Source organism: Canis aureus, chromosome 34 (genome assembly GCF_053574225.1).
Source record: "Canis aureus isolate CA01 chromosome 34, VMU_Caureus_v.1.0, whole genome shotgun sequence".
Taxonomy (NCBI): domain Eukaryota; kingdom Metazoa; phylum Chordata; class Mammalia; order Carnivora; family Canidae; genus Canis; species Canis aureus.
Window position 1 is genome coordinate 5,220,956 of NC_135644.1, and position 19,518 is coordinate 5,240,473.

The window sequence follows — 19,518 nt, forward strand, 5'->3', positions numbered from 1 at the left end:
TCTATTTCTAAATAAGACCATATTTTGAGGTAGTGGGAGTTAGCATGTCAATATACCTTTTTGGGCAATACAATTCAACCCATAAGGGATTCTTTGGGATATAGTGAATTCCTTGTCATCGGATGGGCAAACGTAGGAAATTCAAATGGTTGATATGTTTATTTATTGTTAGCAATTAAGGGAGTATAGTTGATTGGTCTCACAAATATTGTCACCCTGAATGGACTACACATAGGGCCTGGATATTTATCTGCATTTAATAAAATCATATTGCTTATAGTCAGCCACTAATGAAATAAAGTGCTGATGGCATCAGTAGGAATAAAAAGTTTTGCCAGACATTTCCTCATTACTTGATATTCTCATGGAATTAATGCCCAAAGTCACCTTCTTGTTATTCAAATCATACCAGTTTATATCAGTTTATTATAAAAATTTATGTGAAAGTAATTAAAAACTCTTTCCAAGTTCTAAAAAATTTTATTTGAATTCCAATAGAGTTACCATTATAGTGTTATATTAGTTTCAGGTGTGCAATATAGTGATTCAGCAATTCTATACATTACTCAGGGCTTGTCACAAAAAGTGTACCTTAATTCCCTTTATCTTTACCTCCCATCCCCCTAACCACCTCCCCTCTGGTAAACACTATTGTTCTCTATAGTTAAGAGTCTGATTTTGGTTTGCCTCTTTTTACTTTGTTCCTTTATTTTGTTTCTTATATTCCACATATGAGAGAAATCATGTTGTATTTGTCTTTCTCTCACTTATTTCACTTAGCTTTATATCCCCTAGATTTATCCATGTTGTTGTAAATGGTAAGATTTCATTTTGTTTATGGCTGAGTAATATTCCATAGGATATAAACCACTTCTTTATCCATTCATCTATGCATGGACACTTGGATTGCTTCCACAATTTGGTTATTGCAAATAATGCTGCAATAAGTATAGGGGTGCAAATATCCTTTCTTATTAGTGTTTTGTATTCTTTGGGTAAATACCCAGTCGGGTGATTACTGGATTATATGGAAATTCTATTTTTAATTTTTTGAGGAACCTCCCTACTGTTTTCCACAGTCGCTGTACCAATTTGCAATCCCACCAACAGAGCATGAGGCTTCCTTTTCCTCTACATCCTGATACTTGTTTCTTGTGTTTTTGATTTTAGCCATTCTGACAGACATGAGGTGATATCTCATTTTAGTTTTGATTTGCATTTACTTGATAATGAGTGATTTATTTATTTATTTATTTGAGAGAGACAGAGAAAGTGCACATGAGTGAGGGGAGGGGCAGGAGAGAATCTTCAAGCAGACTCCCCACTGAGCATGGAGCCTGACTCGGGGCTTGATCCCACGACCCATGAAATCATGATCTGAGCCAAAAGCAAGAGTCAGACACTTAATCAACTGAGCCACCCCGGCACCCCAATGATGAGTGATGTTGAGCATCTTTTCATTTGTCTGTTGGCCATCTGTATTCCTTCTTTGGAGAAACGTCTGTTCATGTCTTCTGCCCATTTTTTAATTGGATTATCTGTGTTTTGGGCATTGAGTTCTGTAAGTTCTTTATATATCTTGGATAGTAACCCTTTATTTGATATGTCATTTGCAAATATGTTTACTCATTCATTAGGTTCTGTTTTAGTTTTTTTTTATTGCTTCCTCTGCTGTGCAGAAGCTTTTTACTTTATGTAGTCTCAATAGCTTATTTTTTCTTTTATTTCCTTGTCTTGGAAGACATATCTAGAAAAATGTTGCTATGGCTAACGTCACAGAAATTACTGCTGTATTCTAGATTTTTACGGTTTTAGGTCTCACATTTAGGTCCTTAATCCATTTTGAGTTTATTTTTCTGTATGGTGTAAGAAAGCGGTCCTGTTCCATTCTTTTGCATGTAGCTGTCCAGTTTTCCCAACACCATTTGTTGAAGAGATTATCTTTTTCTCGTTGCATATTCTTCCCAGTTTTGTTGGAGACTAATTGATCATATAATTGTAGGTGTATTTCTGGGATCTCTATTCTCTTCCATTGATCTATGTATCTGTTTCTGTGCCAGGAGCATACTGTTTTGATTATTTCAATTTTGTAGTATAATTTGAAGTCTGGGATTGCAATACTTCCATTTTGTTCTTTTTCCTGATTGTTTTAGCTATTCGGAGTCTTTTGTGATTCCATATACATTTTAGGATTGTTTGTTCTAGTTCTGTGAAAAATGCTGTTGGTATTTTGATAGGGATTGCATTCAATCTGTAGATTGCTTTGAGTATTACCAACATTTTAATAGTATTTGCTCTTACAATCCATGAGCATGGCATATCTTTTCCTTTGTATTGTCTTCAATTTTTTTTCATCAAAGTTTTATAGTTTTCAGGGGACATGTCTTTTACCTTCTTGGTTAAGTTCATTCCTAAGTATTTTATTATTTTTAATGCAATTGTGAATGAGATTGTTTTCTTAATTTCTCTATTACTTCATTATTAGTGCATAGAAATACAACAGATTTATCTATTTTGATTTTTGTATCCTGAGACCTTACTGAATTCATTTCCAGTAATTTTTTTTTGGGGGGGGTGTCTTGAGAGTTTTCTATATTTAGTATCATGATAGTGAAAGTTTTACTTCTACCTTACCAATGTGGATGCCTTATTTATTTATTTAGTCTGATGGCTGTGGCTAGGACTTCCAGTACTATGTTGAATAAAGGTAGTGAGAGTGGATGTCCTTATCTTGTTCCTGACCTTAAGGTCAGGTTTTTTGTATTTTTTCCTTAGATCATGGTGAATGAATTTTTTAATGTTGTTGGATTTGGTTTGCTAATATTTTGTTGAGGATATTTGCATCTATGTTCATCAGGGGCATTGCCCTGTAGTTCTTGTTTTTGGTAGTGTCTTTATCTGGTTTTATTATCAGGGTAATACTGGCTTCATAGAATGAATTTGGAAGTTTTTCTTTCTCTTCTAGGTTTTGGAATAGTTTGAAATAATAGGTATTAACTCTTTAAATGTTTGGTGAACACCTGTGAAGCTGTCTGGTCCTGGACTTTGACTGTTGAGTTTTTTGATTACTGATTCAATATCATTGCTGGTAATCAGTCTGTTCAAATTTTCTATTTCTTCCTGATTCAATTTTGGGAGGTTATGTTTCTAGGAATTTATTAATTTTTTCTACATTGTCCAAATTGTTGACCTATAATTTTTCATAATATTTTCTTACAGTCCTTTGTATTTCTGTGGTGTTGGTTGCTATTTCTCCTCTTTCTGATTTTGAGTCCTCTCTCCATCTCCCTTTCCTTCCCTCCTTCTCTCTCTCTCTCTCCGTCTCTCTTTTGATAAGTCTGGCTAGAGGTTTATCAATTTTGTTGATCTTTCAAATAATCAGCTCCTGGTTTCATAGATCTGTCCTGTTGGTATTTTTTGTTTTTGTGTTTTAGTTTCTATTTATTTATTTTTATTTTCATTTACTTTTGTTCTAATCTTTATTATTTCCTTCCTTCTACTGGTTTTGGGTTTTATTTTTTCTTTTATAGCTCCATTAGGTGTAAGGTTAGGTTGTTTGAGATTTTTCTTGCTTCTTGGAGTAGGCCTGTATTGCTGTAAACTTCCCTCTTAGAACAGCTTTTGCTGCATCCCAAGGATTTTAAACTATTGTGTTTTCATTTATACTTGTCTCCATGTACTTTTTGATTTCCTATTTAATTTCTTGGCTAACTTATTCATTGTTTAGTAGCATGTTATTTAACCTCCATATGTTTTCTTATGCTTGATTTCTAATTTCATATTGTGGTCAGAAAAGATGTATGGTATGACTTCAATCTTTTAAAATTTGTTGAGACTTGTTTTGTGGCTTACCATATGATCTATTCTGGAGAATGTTCCATGTGTGTGTGTAAAGAATGTGCATTCTGCTATTTTAGGATGAAATGTTCTGAGTATATGTATTAAATATATCTGGTCCAGAGTGTCATTCAAAGCCACTGTTTCCTTATTGATATTCTGTGTAGATGATCTTTCTACTGATGTAATTGAAGTGTTCAAGTCCTCTACTATCAATTACTTCTGTGATGTTTGGTAAAAGCTGCTTTATAAATTTGGGTGCTCCCATATTAGGTGCATATATATTTACAATTATATCTTCTTATTGGATTGTTCCCTTTATGATTATGCAGTATCTTTGTCTCTTGTTATAGTTTTTGTTTTATAGCCTATTTTGTCTGATATAAGTATTGCTATCCTGGCTTTCTTTTCAATTCTATTTGCATGGTAAATGTTTTCCCTTCTCTTCACTTTATTTATTTATTTATTTATTTATTTATTTATTTATTTATTTATTTAAAGATTCTATTTATTTATTCATGAGAGAGAGAGAGAGAGGGAGGCAGAGACACAGGCAGAGGGAGAAGCAGGCTCCATGCAGGGAGCCCCACGTGGGACTCAATCGCGGGTCTCCAGGATACACCTTGGGCTGCAAGCAGCGCTAAACCGCTGCGCCACAGGGGCTGCCCCCTTCTCTTCACTTTCAATTTGCATATGTCTTTAGGTCTGAAATGGATCTCTTGTAGGCAGCATACAGATGGGTCTTACTTTTTTATCCATTCTGTCATCCTATGTCTTTTGTTTGGAGCCTTTAGTCCATTTACATTCAAAGTAATTATTGATAGGTATGTACTGTTTGCCATTTTGTTACTTGTCTCGTGGTTATTTCTGAGTTCTTCTCTATTACTTCTCTTGCTCTCTTGCCTCACAGTTTCCTGGCTTTCTTTAGTGATGTACTTGGATTCCTTTTGTTTTTTGCATCTCTATCACTTTTTTTTTTTTTTTTTTTTGTGGTTACCATTGGTTTATAGATAACATCGTATGGGTATAACAGTCTATATTAAGTTGATGTTGGGGGCTAAAAGTTTGCATCCATTCTTTATTCCTCTCTTCCCCATATTTTTTGAATATCTTGACTAATTTTTATAGATATACTTAATGTTACTGCTTTTGTGATTTTTACTTTTCTTACTCCCATTTATGGTCTTTAAAGAGTCTCTTTTGTCATTTCTTGTAGGGCTGGTTTACTGGTCATGAGTTTCTGTAACTTTTGTTTGTCTGGGAAACTCTATTTCTCCTTTAATTTTAATTGATAGCCTTGCTGGATACAGTTTTCTTGGTTGCAGGTTATTTTTCTTTCAGCACTTCAGATATATCATGCCAGTGCCTTTTGGTTTCTGCTAAAAAATCAACTAATAGCCTTATGAGGTTTCCATTGTATATAATTATTTTCTCTTGCTGCTTTTAAAATTCCTTCTCTATCACTATTTCTTGCCATTTTAATTACTACATGTCTTGGTTTGGACCTCCTTGGGTTGATTTTGTTGGGTGCTCTCTGTGCCTTCTGGCTCTGGATTTCTGTTTCCTTCTCCAGTTTCAGGAAATTTTCAGCGATTATTTTTTCAAATAAATGTTCTGCCCACTTTTCTCTCTCTTCTTCTGGGCCCCCCTATGATGCAAATGCTTGTTGGTGTTGCTAGAGTTTCTTTAATCTATATTCATTTATTATTATTTTTCTCTCTCTCCTATTCAGCTTGATTACTTTCCATTATTTTGTCTTTCAGGTTGCTAATCTATCTTCTGCTTCCTCTCATCTACAATTTGTTTCCTCTAGAGTATTATTAACTTCAATTATTGAGTTCTTCATCCATGATTAGCTCTTTTTTATGTTTTAGGTCTGTTTGTTGAAGGTCTCACTGAGGTCTCTCATAGTTCTCTTGCTGTGATTTTGTCCTGTTATTTCATTTGGGACATATTTCTCTGTCTCCTCACTTTGTCTAACTCTATATGAGTGTTTCTATATGTTTAGAAAGTCAGCTATGTCTTCTGCTCTTGAAAGCACTGGCCTTATGAGGAAGAGGTCCTGTACTGCCCTGCAGTGCAATGTGTCCTGTTCACCAGAAGTTGGTGCTTCATGAATGTTTCCTATATGTGTGGTATTTGCCCTACTGTTGTGGCTCAGAAGCTTTTGCTTTCAGTCCAGTTGTCTGCAATGGCTCTCTGTTTGTTGTGTGCAGGGTTTGGTCCCTGTACTGTTTTTTTAGTGGGCCAGTCTGGGGTTTGAGTTGAGTCAGACCAGGCATTTGCCATAGATGCAGTAGCACTAAACTGCAGAGTGCTTTCCCTGTGTTGTCCACCAAGAAGCTTTCATTGGTGGGCAAGGCCCACAGTCAGATCAGATACCTGCTCCAGCCCACTGCTGGGTCTGCAATCAAGTTGTATGTGTGGTTATCTTCTCCTGTCCCTGGGGCAGGAGTAACTTTATAGAGTAATGCTGGTCCCTGTTGGGGCTGCTTGCACACTGCCAGGCCTATGGCACTATTTTGGATGGGCTTCAGCCAAAGGCATATTAAAGGGAGCAAGGTATGTGGGGCCAGCAAGGTCCATGTTGGTCTGCTGCAGGACAGGACCTGCAGCTACTTGAGAAAACTCTTGGTGAGGCCTGCCAGGTTGGAGGGGGAAGGTCCACAGAAGAATGTGGGGGTGGGGCACAACATTAACAAGCTAGGTAGAGTGTTGGTACTGCACAGGTTCCTGCAGGTGTCTGTGTATCTAGGCTGGGAAGCAGGGACTGCAAATAGCACCTGCCAGCTCTTTTCTTCTTAGAGAAGTCTCCCAAAGAATCCTGTCCCTCCAGCACATGTTCTGAGATTAGTAAATAAATCTCCTTCCTATATACCCCAGGTATTTTTCAAACTGCTCCTTCTATGTTATATCTCAGTGAAGCTATTTGTTATTCTGCCTCTTTAAGGGCAGGGAATTGGTTTTCTCTCACCCTCCTGGCTCAGAGTTGAGTCTGATGATTTTAAGTTTCAGGTATTAATCCCCACTGATCATAAAAACTAGCAGCGGCAAAAAACAAACAAACAAACAAACAAAAAAAAAAAACTAGCAAAGTTAGGCCTTTCTGGTTTTGAAAGCCAAGTGTTCTGGGGATTCATCTTCCCCATGCCTGGGATGCCTGGGGCATCTCTCCTCTCTATGCTCACCATGTCCTTCCTTCCTGTGGACAGTTCTGTGTGTCAATTTGACTCCAGACCAGGTCTCCACCCCTCCTACCCTCTTCAATGTGGCTCTTCTCTACATCTAGCTGTGGAGAGTCTGTTCTTCCTGTTTTGGGGTCATTTTCTGGGTTATTTACACTGATGTGGGTGTTATCTGGTTGTATCAGTGGGACAAACTGAGCTTAGGATCTTCCTACTCTGTTATCTTCTCAAGAAACCTCCCATTTTAACTTTTTAAAAATATATTATATGCTTGTTTCCAGGTATGAAAGAAAAGAGTCATCTTTTTCTTCTCAGATTTGCTCTCCTTTCAGACATATTCCAGCAATGACGTTTTAAGTAACTATATACATTGACAGTCCTTACCTGATCTCCAAGCTGCTACAAACCATGTCACTTGAGGGACAATTAAAAATGTTTGTGATCCTTCGCAAAGGAATCTTCATTAGCTAAGTTATTTGCTAATTTTTAGAAGTTTGTCTCCCTGCTTCACTAAGATCTTCTTGAGGGCAATGACTGAATCCTATAGTAGAGTGACTAACTCATTTACTGAAAAATCATTATGTGCCTGGCACTATTCTAAGGGAATTATATCTCATTTTACAGATGAGCAGATGGAGGCTTATACAGAAGTTAAAGAGTCAAATATCCACATCAAGTGAGTGGCAGGTAGGATTTGAATACAGGCAGTCTGATCACAGGGTTGATGCTCCATTCAGAAGCTCCCTCTTCCTACACAGATGGCCAACCAAAAAACATTTATTAAATCCATGGTAGGATGTTTATTTTATTTTATTTTATTATTTTATTTTTTTAAAGATTTTATTTATTCATGATAGTCACAGAGAGAGAGAGAGAGAGAGAGAGGCAGAGACACAGGCAGAGGGAGAAGCAGGCTCCATGCAGGGAGCCCGACGTGGGATTCGATCCCGGGTCTCCAGGATCGTGCCCTGGGCCAAAGGCAGGCGCCAAACCGCTGCACCACCCAGGGATCCCCGGATATTTATTTTAATATACATTAGGCTCACCTGTTTCCATCTCATAATCAAGTTAGAATTAAGTGTCCATGATCTTGTAAAAAATGGTTTTCAGGTTATTTAGTTCAATCAAGGTAAAAAAATTTCCCCTTTTTGCGTGATTAGATAACTAAATGCCTTTTAGGAAAAGAAAAGGGAAATAATTCTATTGCCTAGAATTTGATTTTAGGAATTGTATTTTTTTTGAGCCTGAGCAGAATTTTACATTCTTTTCTTTACTATATACAAAATTACAAAGTAGTATTTAGTTGGTGCAAAAAAACGGCAATATGAGATTTAAAGACACTGGTCATATCTCCTTCAATTCTTTCTCCAGTGCCAAAGTAACCCATGTTAACATGCCACTGTCTATACCCTTCCTTTCTGAGCTCACAATAGGGTCAAAACATATACATTTCTATAATTTTCTGTTTTCATTGAACAGAAATATAATTTCTTCAATTACATACATAAAGATCTAATTTGCTTTTAAAATAGCAGTATAATTTTCCATTGTATAAATGTACTGATTCAAGTGTTCCTTTACTGATGAACATTAAGATTGTTTACAGCTCCTCTGGCCTCTTTGCTATTAAGTAATAAGCTTATGAAAAGTAAATCTGCTGGTCAAAGTACATGTATATTTTAAAATAGATTTGCCAGATCCTAATACCAAAATTATAGCTAAAACTGCAAATGTAGACTTTTTTTTTACTTTTCTTTTTGAATTCAGACAATATTGTCTATCTGAGGTTGAAGTGTTTAAATCTCCACTTAAATATTTTCTCTGTCTCCTATAATCAGAATAAAATTCATAAGAAACTCAGATGATAAGCTTGATAGAAATGTAGGGTATAAAAGAGGATCCTTAAATTTGCTTTCACTTTCATTCCAAAGAGAAACGAATTTAGAAGAAAATAGATCCAGGTTATGCTGTGTTATGAGGGGTTTGTGACAGGTTAGCTTATGACCTTAGGCTCCTTCTAGACTAAAGCTCATGGCTCAGAAAATAGGGCAAAAAAGTTGTCTTTATGGTCCTTGTGCAAAGATACTTTTTATTTTAACTAAATTATTCCTCACTCTTATCTACTAAGAAGGTGAATACCCAACTCTCTTTAGCAATTCTATACATTGTTGTGTAATGTTTGAGACTATCTCACACAATGGACCTGTTGTCACATTCAGACAATCCTTGTGATAATGCCTGATCCCTTGAACTCTCATCTTAGTTATTCCAAAAACTGTCTGCCAGAAGTCTTGTATGACTATCTTTTTCTGATTCTAAGTACTTCCCATGTCAAAGAAATAATATACGAGACATTTGGCTGTCCAAGCTCTGCCATCTGGGGAAGAGTTTCTCTTAATTTAACCAGACTCTATGTTTGTAGAACTGACAAATCTGCACATTCAGGATGGGACAGAAAGTTTATTCTAATTAATTCTTAATCTTGTAAAAATATAAATATTGAAACCAGTACTGCAAAATGGTGATATACAGAACTGAATTTGAAACTCAGCTTCTCCTTGTAGTAGTTGGCGGACTTGGCCAGGTTAATTGATTCCTCCAAGCTTTAGTTTATTCATGTATAACATTTGGCTATAATACCCATCTCTCAGAGTGATGAAAAACAGATCAGGTTGCAAAAAAAGAAAAAATAGATAAATTAAACTATATTAAAATTAAGAACTTCTGTGCATCAAACTGCACAGTCAATAGTGTGAAAAAGCAACCCACAGATTGGAGAAAATATTTGCAAAGCATATACCTGACAGAGAATTAATTATCAGAATATATAAAGAACTCTTATAACTCAACAATAAGACAATGCAATTAAAATTGTGCAAAGTACTTGAATAGACATTGCTTCAAAGAAGATATACAAATTGCCAACAGACACATGAAAAGGTCCTCATCGCTAATCATTACAGAAATGCAAATCAAAACCACAAAACCACTGATGCCATCTCATACTTGTTAGGATGGCTAGTATGAAAGAAAAAACACAGAAAATAAAAGATGTTGGTAAGAAAATGGAAAAATTGGAACCCTTGTGCACTATTTGTGGGAACTTAAAATGGTACATCTGCAATGAAAAAAAGTATAACAGTTCCTCAAAAAAAATGTAAATTAGATGTACCATATGATTCAGCAACTATGCTCCTGGGTATATATTAAAAAGAGGTGAAAGCAGGATCTCGAGGAGATAATTCTTACACCCATATTCATAGTAACGTTATTCATAATAGCCAAAAGGTGAAAATGACACAAGTATCCATCCATAGATGGATCGATAAATAAAATTTGGTATATATACACAATGGAATATTATTCAGCCTTGAAAAGGAAGGAAATTTTGACCCATGCTACAACACTGATGAATCTTGAAGAAATTTTGCTAAGTGAAGTTAGTTGGTCACAAAAAGACAAATACTATGTGATTCCACTTTATGAGGTATCTAGAGTAGTCAAATTCATACAAAAAGTAGAATGGTGACAGTCAGGGGCTGGGGAAGGGGGAAAGGAAAGGAAGTTTAATGGGTATAGGGTTTCCGTTTTCTGAAATGAAAAGAATTCTGTAGATGGACGGTGGTGGTAATTGTTACACAACAACATGAATGTACCTAATGCCACTTAACTGTACACATGAAATGGTTAAGATAGTAAATTTTGTGTTATGCATATTTTCCAATTAAGAAAACACTTAAAAAAGTATTTTATCACAATTATAAAAAAATGAATAATGTATATATAGCAACTAGTGTGGTTTCTTGTTATAGTAAATGATCGATAAATAGTTATTACTAACAACAGTGTTTAATCTCACTGGGTTTCTACTTTCCTCTAGCTTATTTTATCTTTAATTCATAAAAAATAAAAAACACTTTGTGTATGTCAGCTTTCAAACATACAGAAAAGGTGAAATAGTGCACCAGACATCTGTATATCCTTAACCAGGATTCAGTGAAATTAACATTTTCCCACATTTGATATGTGATATGTGTGTGCGTGCGATGAGAAAATTTAATTATGATCTAGTAAATTTAGTACATTTCAAGTATGTAAGATGAAACATTTTTGGCGGGAATATTTCGCCAGTGTTGACTTTATATTAGCTCCCAAAAGGCACATAAGGCAGGTTGTCCTTCCAAGAGTTTGCTCAGAAAGCATAGTCAAATGTTTGTGCTGTAAAGGATATAACATAATTGCCAAGCAAAGTGGAATAGCATGCGGGACAGAGCCTGCTCCTGACCAGCCTTAGTCCAAATGGCTTTAACATTATTTTATCTTTGACTAAATCAGTATTTCATTGGGAATTTAAAAATAGAGATGAATTAGACTTCCTCCAAAGAGGCAAGTTAGATATTTATCAATTTTCAGAGTGAAGATTGGATGTAGTTGTCTCCTCCCGTGGTGGCATATGAGATTTGTTATTCACTTCTAAAATAACATATAGACTATATAAATGTTTAGCAATGATTTTAAAATGAAGTGAACTTCTTCGCAGATCCAGGGTTGATATCTATATATTTCTATATAGAAATTTTTCTATATTTTTCTAAATTGGGTTACAGTGATTACGATTTAAGGTAACAAAGTCTGAACCTGAAGAAAAGGAGGCTGGCTTTTTAAACCAAGAGAGGTGTAAACCACCTTCTTCTCTTGCTTTTCTCCCTTACCAGATCCCTCCAGAGCTACAGCTCTCAAGTATTCTCCTTGGCTGGAAGAAGACCAAAGATGATTGTGTGAATCTCTCCTTCACTCTTTAGGGAATGCTCTTTCTTCCCCTTTTCTTCCATCTCACCTGTCTGGACAAAGAGGGCTTTTTATAAGCAACTAAACATTCCTGGGAACACATCTTGCTGGTTGACGTTCTTTCAACAATAAAGAATTACTCACAGTTGCTGAACATCAGGCATAGTGATGAGTCCTGAATCTATAGATAGATAAAAATACTGTCTCTGCCTTTCAGGAGCTTCTGGCACATTCCAAAATTATCTTTCCAACAGGAGTCAGATAACAGCTCAGGTATAAGAAAAATGATGATCTGTGGATGATCATGAGGTCTTACTAAGACAACAATCAGCTTTTCTTAAGAAGTGAACATAGATAAAGGTCAATTTAAAAAAGGACCTTTTCTGGATAATGAGATAGGGTTGAGCTGTTGCTAGATTGTGGATTTAGAATTCTGCTGGCATAATGGAACCTGACTCCCTTCCCAATAAGTTGCTATTACATTGGAGACCTGAAGATTGCTCAAGCTTTAATGATACTCTCAAAATCAATTTTACTGAAATTTAAAACATGATGATGATGATATTACTATGATGATATTACTTTTAAAAATATATATTTAAAATATATTTTATGTTTATATATATATATATATATATATATATATATATATATATATATACTTTTATTGTACATTCTTTTGCTGTAACATAACAGGGAAGTATCATTGTATATTACCTTTGATCCACTAATAAGCATTTCTTGCATTTTACTAGGATTTTCATTTTAACAATGACAGTGATTATCCTCCTTAAAGCTCATGACATTTGCCTTCATAGTTCCACATTCACTTTAGATGACGAAATTGAAATAAGAGGCTAAATGAGTCTCTAATATCTCAAAGTTCATAGATGACTATATGCCATTTTCTTAAGCTTTTCTTTGTCTTGTCATACCATCTCTTCCATGATTTGATATATTGGAAATGATATGTGCATTTTTAAAAAAGATTTTATTTATTTATTCACGAGAGACATAGGCAGAGGGAGAAGCAGGCTCCATGCAGGGAGCCTGACGTGGGACTCCATCCTGGATCCCAGGATCACTCACTGAGCCAAAGGCAGATGCTCAACTGCTGAGCTACCTAGGCGCCCCTGATATGTGCATTTTTGTTTTTCCATTCACTCCCACTTAGTAAGACTTCACTGACCCAGATTTTAAAAGAAAACACATGAGAAACATGATCTGAAAATTGTGAATTACAAAGTAAAAGTTTCATCCATGTTAATACCTCTTGCCATCAGGAAGAAATGAACGAATGACTTGTGGTCATCCACTGAAATAAAAGCCCTGGTCTGCCTTCTCAATTTTTATGTAAGTATTTCAACATTACTATCTACTTAAAATGAATGAACAACCACTTTTATAGCAGTTACTATGTGCCAGCTCTTGTTCTAACAACCTTATTAATACTACCATTGTAATGCTCACATCAGCTCAATGAACTAGGGACTATTACTGTTCTCATTTTTTTATAGATAAATGAAAGCAAAGACAACTTAAGTGACTTGCCCAGTGTTCTACAGTCAATAAGAGGCAGAGCCTGTGTGCTTGTATCTTGTGTCATTTCCTCACACAGCTTCACACGTCAAATACATGGCTGTCTATACTCTTGAACTCTCCACCATCTGGCCTAACTCAGAAGTGAGGTTGAGAGAGAATTAGGTATTAGTGACAGTTTGAAAGATATGCATTGCTCTAATTATTTTTATTCTTAGACCGAATTTCACACAAAAAAATGACTACTGAAAAAAAAATTACTACTGAATCCTGACTCTATAAAATAACCTTCACTATTGTGTTTGATATCATGCCCATTATTTTTTTAGAACATTTTATTTATTTATTTATTCATGATAGAGAGAGAGAGAGAGAGAGAGAGAGAGGCAGAGACACAGGCAGAGGGAGAAGCAGGCTCCATGCAGGAAGCCGGACGTGGGATCCGATCCCAGGTCTCCAGGATCAGGCCTGGGGTGAAGGTGGTGCTAAACCAATGAGTCACCCAGGTTGCCCTATCATGCCCATTATTGATGAGTGCTATAAGAAACAGCCTCATAGGGGCACCTGTGGGGCTCAGTGCTTGAGCCTCTGCCTTTGGCTTAGGTTGTAACCCTGGGGTCCTGGGATTGAGTCCCATATCGGACTACTCCCCGCAGGGAGCCTGCTGCTCCCTCTGCCTGTGTCTCTGCCTGTCTCTCTGTGTCTCTTATGGATAAGTAAAAAAAAAAAAAAAAAAAAAAAAAACTTAAAAAAAAAAAAAGAAAGAGCCTCATAAATCCATTATTGTATTTGACATGCAAATGCTACTAGGGACATCCTCCACTTGTATTTCTTAGTCCTGCCTTGTAAAATATGGAGTGAAAAATTTTTTTTAAAAGAAATGGATTTGCTTCCACTGAAAAAAATTTCCCATTTCAACCGTAATTTACAATTGGCCATATCTCTCTTTTCATTCATTCTGGTTACCAGGAATGGCATGCATATCCTAGTCAAATATATATCTTAGAGTCAAATATATTGCTTAATGCTAAAACATTTAAAAATAAATTTTACAATCTGTATTTTTCTATTTTCTAACTTGTACTTCTCTCCTTGTTATGTGTGGCTTCCTAGTTCAGTTTATCCTTTCTGTACTCCAGAGTTTTATTGACAATTTACCACCCTTTTGGATGTTGTAGGTAAGCTACCTCAAATCTCTCATGGAATGAGACAGATAAAGTCTCATGTCCAGGGATGCAAAGAAACAAAGGACATGGTCTCTGATCTCGTGAAGCTCAGACATGGTTGGGAATGTAGCACACACACAGGAACAAATTAGTAATGAAACTGAGCACACTGTGAGTTCCAAACAGGTGGTATAGATTGAAAATAAAATACTATTTCAGATTTGAACAAAGTCTCGGGCAGTTGGAAAAAATAAGAAGAAACAGAAACTAAATTGGCCATCGAAGAAAGGATAGAACTTCCGTAAAAGTAGTATAGGAAGGGAGTAAGACTTTTAGGGAAGGCAAGGGTCCTGAACTGAGATTTGGAAATGGAAATCTGGTTTATCCAAATTACAATGGACAGAAAAACATGGCAGGATATTGTCAATTGCCTGCTCTAACATCCATGCTCCTGCTCCATCTCAATTGCTGAAAACAAATTTTTATACCAGAGCAACGATATATTCCAGATAAAAATGGTTTTCTGTCTCCTCTCTTGAAACCAGGTTTATCTAAGTAATAAGTTGTTGGCAATGACATGCAAGCAGAAGAGTTGTGTCAATGCATAGGACTTTAGGAAAGCTTCAAAGAGAGGCAGTATGCCTTTTCTACTGCCTGGAAGGCCATAGGACAGATGGAGTGTGAGTGAGGACTGTAGACTCTGAGGACAAAGCTCACACACAGGAATAGTGGAGCAGAGAGCAGCATGTAGCCTGGGTCTCCAAGGCCTTTCTGTAGCTGCCCAACAGCCCTAGACAGAGACCATCTCCAGATTCCTTCACATGAGAGACCAAAACCTGGTGAGTTTAAAGGGCTATTTTCCATGTTGCTCTGACTCACATCTAAAAGCAGTTCCTCCTGGATAAAACCATTTGGCTCAGGTAGAGAATTCTGAATTCTCTATTATGAATAATGGAAAACCGTGGATTAGATGATGTCCCATTGGACAGCACATTTTTTTATACCTACATGGAGAGATCACTGTGGTGTTCTCCATGTCTGCTAGCCATGTAGGTAAGAGTAGGGCACTTTTAATTTAAGTGACTTCTTGCACCATCTTGCCTAATGAACTAGATTGGACTATATCAACATTGATCTACTCTACTTTTTATGCCTTCCATTGTGAGAACGTCAAACACAGTGAGAGCCTTCAGTCATGCTTATGGGATTTAACTGTGTATCCTTGTTACTGTGTCATTTGTGGGGTACACCCCCTTTTTAAAATTAAATATAACTCATTCTTACTGTGGCTTGTAGCATTCCTCCTCTTCTGGCCTCCTGGACTCTTCCCCTTCATCTCTTTTACACGTGCCCCCTCCACCCAGTCTTGGTGGTGGTATATTAAAAAAAGAAAGAATGAAAGCACGCAAAATGAGTCAGTTTGGGGTCAGTGGTAAAGGGGGTTTATGTTGCAAACACATGTTTTAATAACAGTTGGCTGTAGTCACCTCTTGATGTGTCTGGCACCGAAAATAAAGGGAAAAAATACTACTACTGAACACAAGTGACAAAGAATGGAAAAGAAAAACAAAAAGAAAAACCATGGGTTAGAGCTAATACCCAGCAAACAAATATAGGCTTTGATTTATTACTAAATGAAATAAATTTGATTGTATATGAACTTTCAAGCAAAAGTTTCTAAGCTGTTATTTTTAGTTAACACTTGCATGAACTAGTTTTCTGAGTGAAATTACATTTTATACCAGTTACAAATGTAGAAATATATACCTCGTCTGTGTTTACTGTTACTATAAAAACACTTGATGAAAGGAGAGAAGACACATTTAGAATGATTTTTAAATGTGTTCAGTTTGGGTGTCTGGGGAGCTGTGTCAATTAGGCAGCAGACTCTTGGTTTTGGCTCAGGTCATGATCTCAGGGTCCTGGGATCCAGCCTGTGTCAGGCTCCACCCTCAGCAGGGAGTCTGTTTCTCCCTCTCCTTCTGCCCACCTCCCTTACGCCCCATTCATGTTCTCTCTCTCTCTCAAATAAATAAAATCATTAAAAAAATAGTATTAAATCTTGAATTGAAAAATCTAAATAAAGGTAATTATATCATCCCGCTATACAAAAAGTTGTTTACGAAACATAAGCATTACAATTTGTAACATATAAGATACTGAAAACTCACAGGAAAATCTAGATTTTCTTTTAAACCAAGAATGTAAACTATATCTAGATAAATATTATTTTTCCCTTTTCCAATTTTGCAAGCTGAGATTTATAATTAGTGTCTTAAAACATTTTTTCTGGTCTCTGCATGCTTCAAACCTGTGAAAATTAAAGAATCACTTTATTAGGTTTAGAAACCCTATTAAAACAATTGTATTTACTGTGAAATGCTGGGAAGATGAGAAGATACATGTTTTTGAAATCTTCCAGTTTGGTGGTGTTTCATGTTTAAATGAATTAAAGATTTTATTTTTCAGAACTATTTGACCCTTAGTTTGAAAGACAAGTTTATCACATCCCAGGTTTCTTATGCAGGCACCACAAAAGTAAAAGGATAGTACTCCTGCTGTAAAATTCCTTTCCCTTCTGGAAAATTACCCTGGAGCATCAGGTCACCAGCTGGCAGAGATATCAAGCACAAAACTGTATTGGCTGCCAAGAAAATGAAATTTCTTAGTCATCCAATCAGATGATTCCAATTGGAACCAAACCAAATCTTTTGTGATAACCAGGTAAACCTCTCACTAATTTAATTTTTTTTTTTTTTTTTTTTTTTTTAGAGAGAGAGAGAGAGAACAAGAGAGAACATACACGCAGGAGCACAAGCAGGGAGGGGAGGGGCAGAGGGCGAGGGAGAGACAGACTCTTAAGCAGGCTCTACATCCAGTGCAGAACCTGACCTAGGGCTAGATCTTACAACCCTGAGTTCATGAGCTGAGCCGAAATCAAGAGCTGGACATTTAACCAACTGAGCCACCCAGGCACCCCTCTAATTCCTAATTCTTGACTTCTCATGGTAACATTGCAGCAAATTGTTATGAAATGGCATCAGTGGGAGTGATTCAGAATATCACGTAGCTAAATTTGGTTATGGTAGAAAAGAATGTTTTGGCATTTAAAAGAGAATAACTAATTACTAATTAATTAATTAACAAAGCTAGACTCCTCTGGGGCTTTTAGCATGTCAAATTTATCCATTCTGAATTATGATTATGTAAGAAACAAACTGTATAAGGTTATGGTGGATTATCCATATATATTGCAAAGCAAGAATAAATGCTGAGTCAAATCTGGGGGCTCACAAAAAAGTACAAAACTTTGGTTGCTTGCCTGGTTGTGCAAAGGTCAAGCTCATAAAATATATTTACAAAGCAGTGTCGCTATTTAGAGAAAATGGAAAGCAAAGTCATAACTGGTAGATGGTCTTAGACTGCTAGGAAGGAACGATTTGGCACATTTACTATCAATCACTATAATCAGCTTCCCAGGTTCATAGACATTTCTGTTCAGACACAAACTTCAGAACTGAAACTGCTTAAAAGTATAAAGTTGAACAAAAATAAAAATGGCTGCACGAATGCTTTAGGGAAGCTCAATTTTAAAGCAACCTTTTCTCTCTCTTCCGCAAACCTCCCCTCCTCCCTTCTTAGCCTTCTGTTTTAGGAACCTGGTCCCACTCTAAAGAAATGAGGAAGGAGGCTGGCAGCACAGACTCAATTCCTGTCAAAACTGGCTAGCTCCTGAAAACCCCCAAAACTCCTTGCCCCCACCCCTCTCCTTTTTTTTTTTTTTTTGACACTATGAAAATGCTTTAATGGTGGCATCTGTACAGCATGTGACGTCCAGACAGGAAAAAGAGCGAGTGCACACAGAGACACGGCTATCAGAGAACAGGTTGTGAGCGAATAAAGAGTTCACACAGCTTCCATGCGCTTTACCAGGTGTCAGCTCTAGGCCACCTCCTCCTCCGCCTCCTCCTCGAACTCCGCCTCCTCCTCGGCCCTGGAGTCTTGGTACTGCTGGTACTCAGACACCAGGTCATTCATGTTGCTCTTGGCCTCTGTGAACTCCATCTCGTCCATGCCCTCACCCGTGTACCAGTGTAGGAAGGCCTTGAGCCGGAACATGGCCGTGAACTGCTCTGAGATGCACTTGAACAGCTCCTGGATGGCTGTGCTGTTGCCGATGAAGGTGGCGGACATCTTTAGCCCCCGGGCTGGGATGTCACAGACAGCTGTTTTCACGTTGTTGGGGATCCACTCGACGAAGTAGCTGCTGTTCTTGTTTTGGACGTTCAGCATCTGCTCGTCCACCTCCTTCATGGACATGCGGCCCCTGAATACTGCAGCCACAGTCAGGTAGCGGCCATGGTGGGGGTCACAGGCAGCCATCATGTTCTTAGCATCAAACATCTGCTGGGTGAGCTCGGGCACTGTCAGGGCCCGGTACTGCTGGATACCTCGGCTGGTTAGTGGGGCGAAGCCAGGCATGAAGAAGTGCAGGCAGGGGAAGGGGATCATATTGACAGCCAGCTTGCGCAGGTCAGCACTGAGCTGACCCAGTGGAATCTGGGCCAGCTTGCAGGTTTGAAGATCATAGGTTGTTGCAAACTCCTCCGCCCTGCAAGGCAATAAAGCTATTGCTCCTCTTGATCCCAAACTCTGTCTTCCTATTATATTTTGGTTCCAAAGCACAGAGGTTGGTTTTTGACAAATAAAGCTTTAAAGACATATTATCAAGATAAGGACCCACACTTGTCCAGTTCCATACTAGAATCATACCTTGAGGAACTAGAAAGGAATATTCAAAGTGTAATGCCCTCAATTCACCTCTTCTATCCTATATCATAGCATATAACATACATACAACACATAGCATATATTATTATACAAAACAATGTATATTTAGAATGCAAGATAAAGTCTTTCTTGTTCTTTCTCCCTCCGTTATTTCCTATCTGGCTTCCTTCTTTTCATTTTGATCTTGTGTTTAGAAGACGACCAGGAAGTTT

The 19,518-nt window shown here is 37.1% G+C and overlaps 1 protein-coding gene and 1 long non-coding RNA gene across 3 annotated transcripts in view; one reads left to right on the plus strand and one right to left on the minus strand.

Moving 5' to 3' along the window:
• Window positions 1-12,309, plus strand: part of LOC144304512 (uncharacterized) — a 95,558-nt gene extending 83,249 nt beyond the window's left edge. The window contains exon 6 of the long non-coding RNA XR_013371459.1: window positions 11,738-12,309. This is a non-coding gene — a long non-coding RNA (uncharacterized LOC144304512). The remainder of the gene's footprint in view (window positions 1-11,737) is intronic.
• A 3,632-nt stretch (window positions 12,310-15,941) lies between these two features.
• LOC144304510 (tubulin beta-4B chain-like) overlaps window positions 15,942-19,518 on the minus strand; it is a 28,336-nt gene continuing 24,759 nt past the window's right edge. For both annotated transcript variants that reach the window (XM_077883050.1, XM_077883051.1), the window contains one exon: window positions 15,942-19,127. In XM_077883050.1, coding sequence (XP_077739176.1) covers window positions 18,458-19,127 — 670 coding nt within the window. In that variant the 3' untranslated portion in view covers window positions 15,942-18,457. The remainder of the gene's footprint in view (window positions 19,128-19,518) is intronic.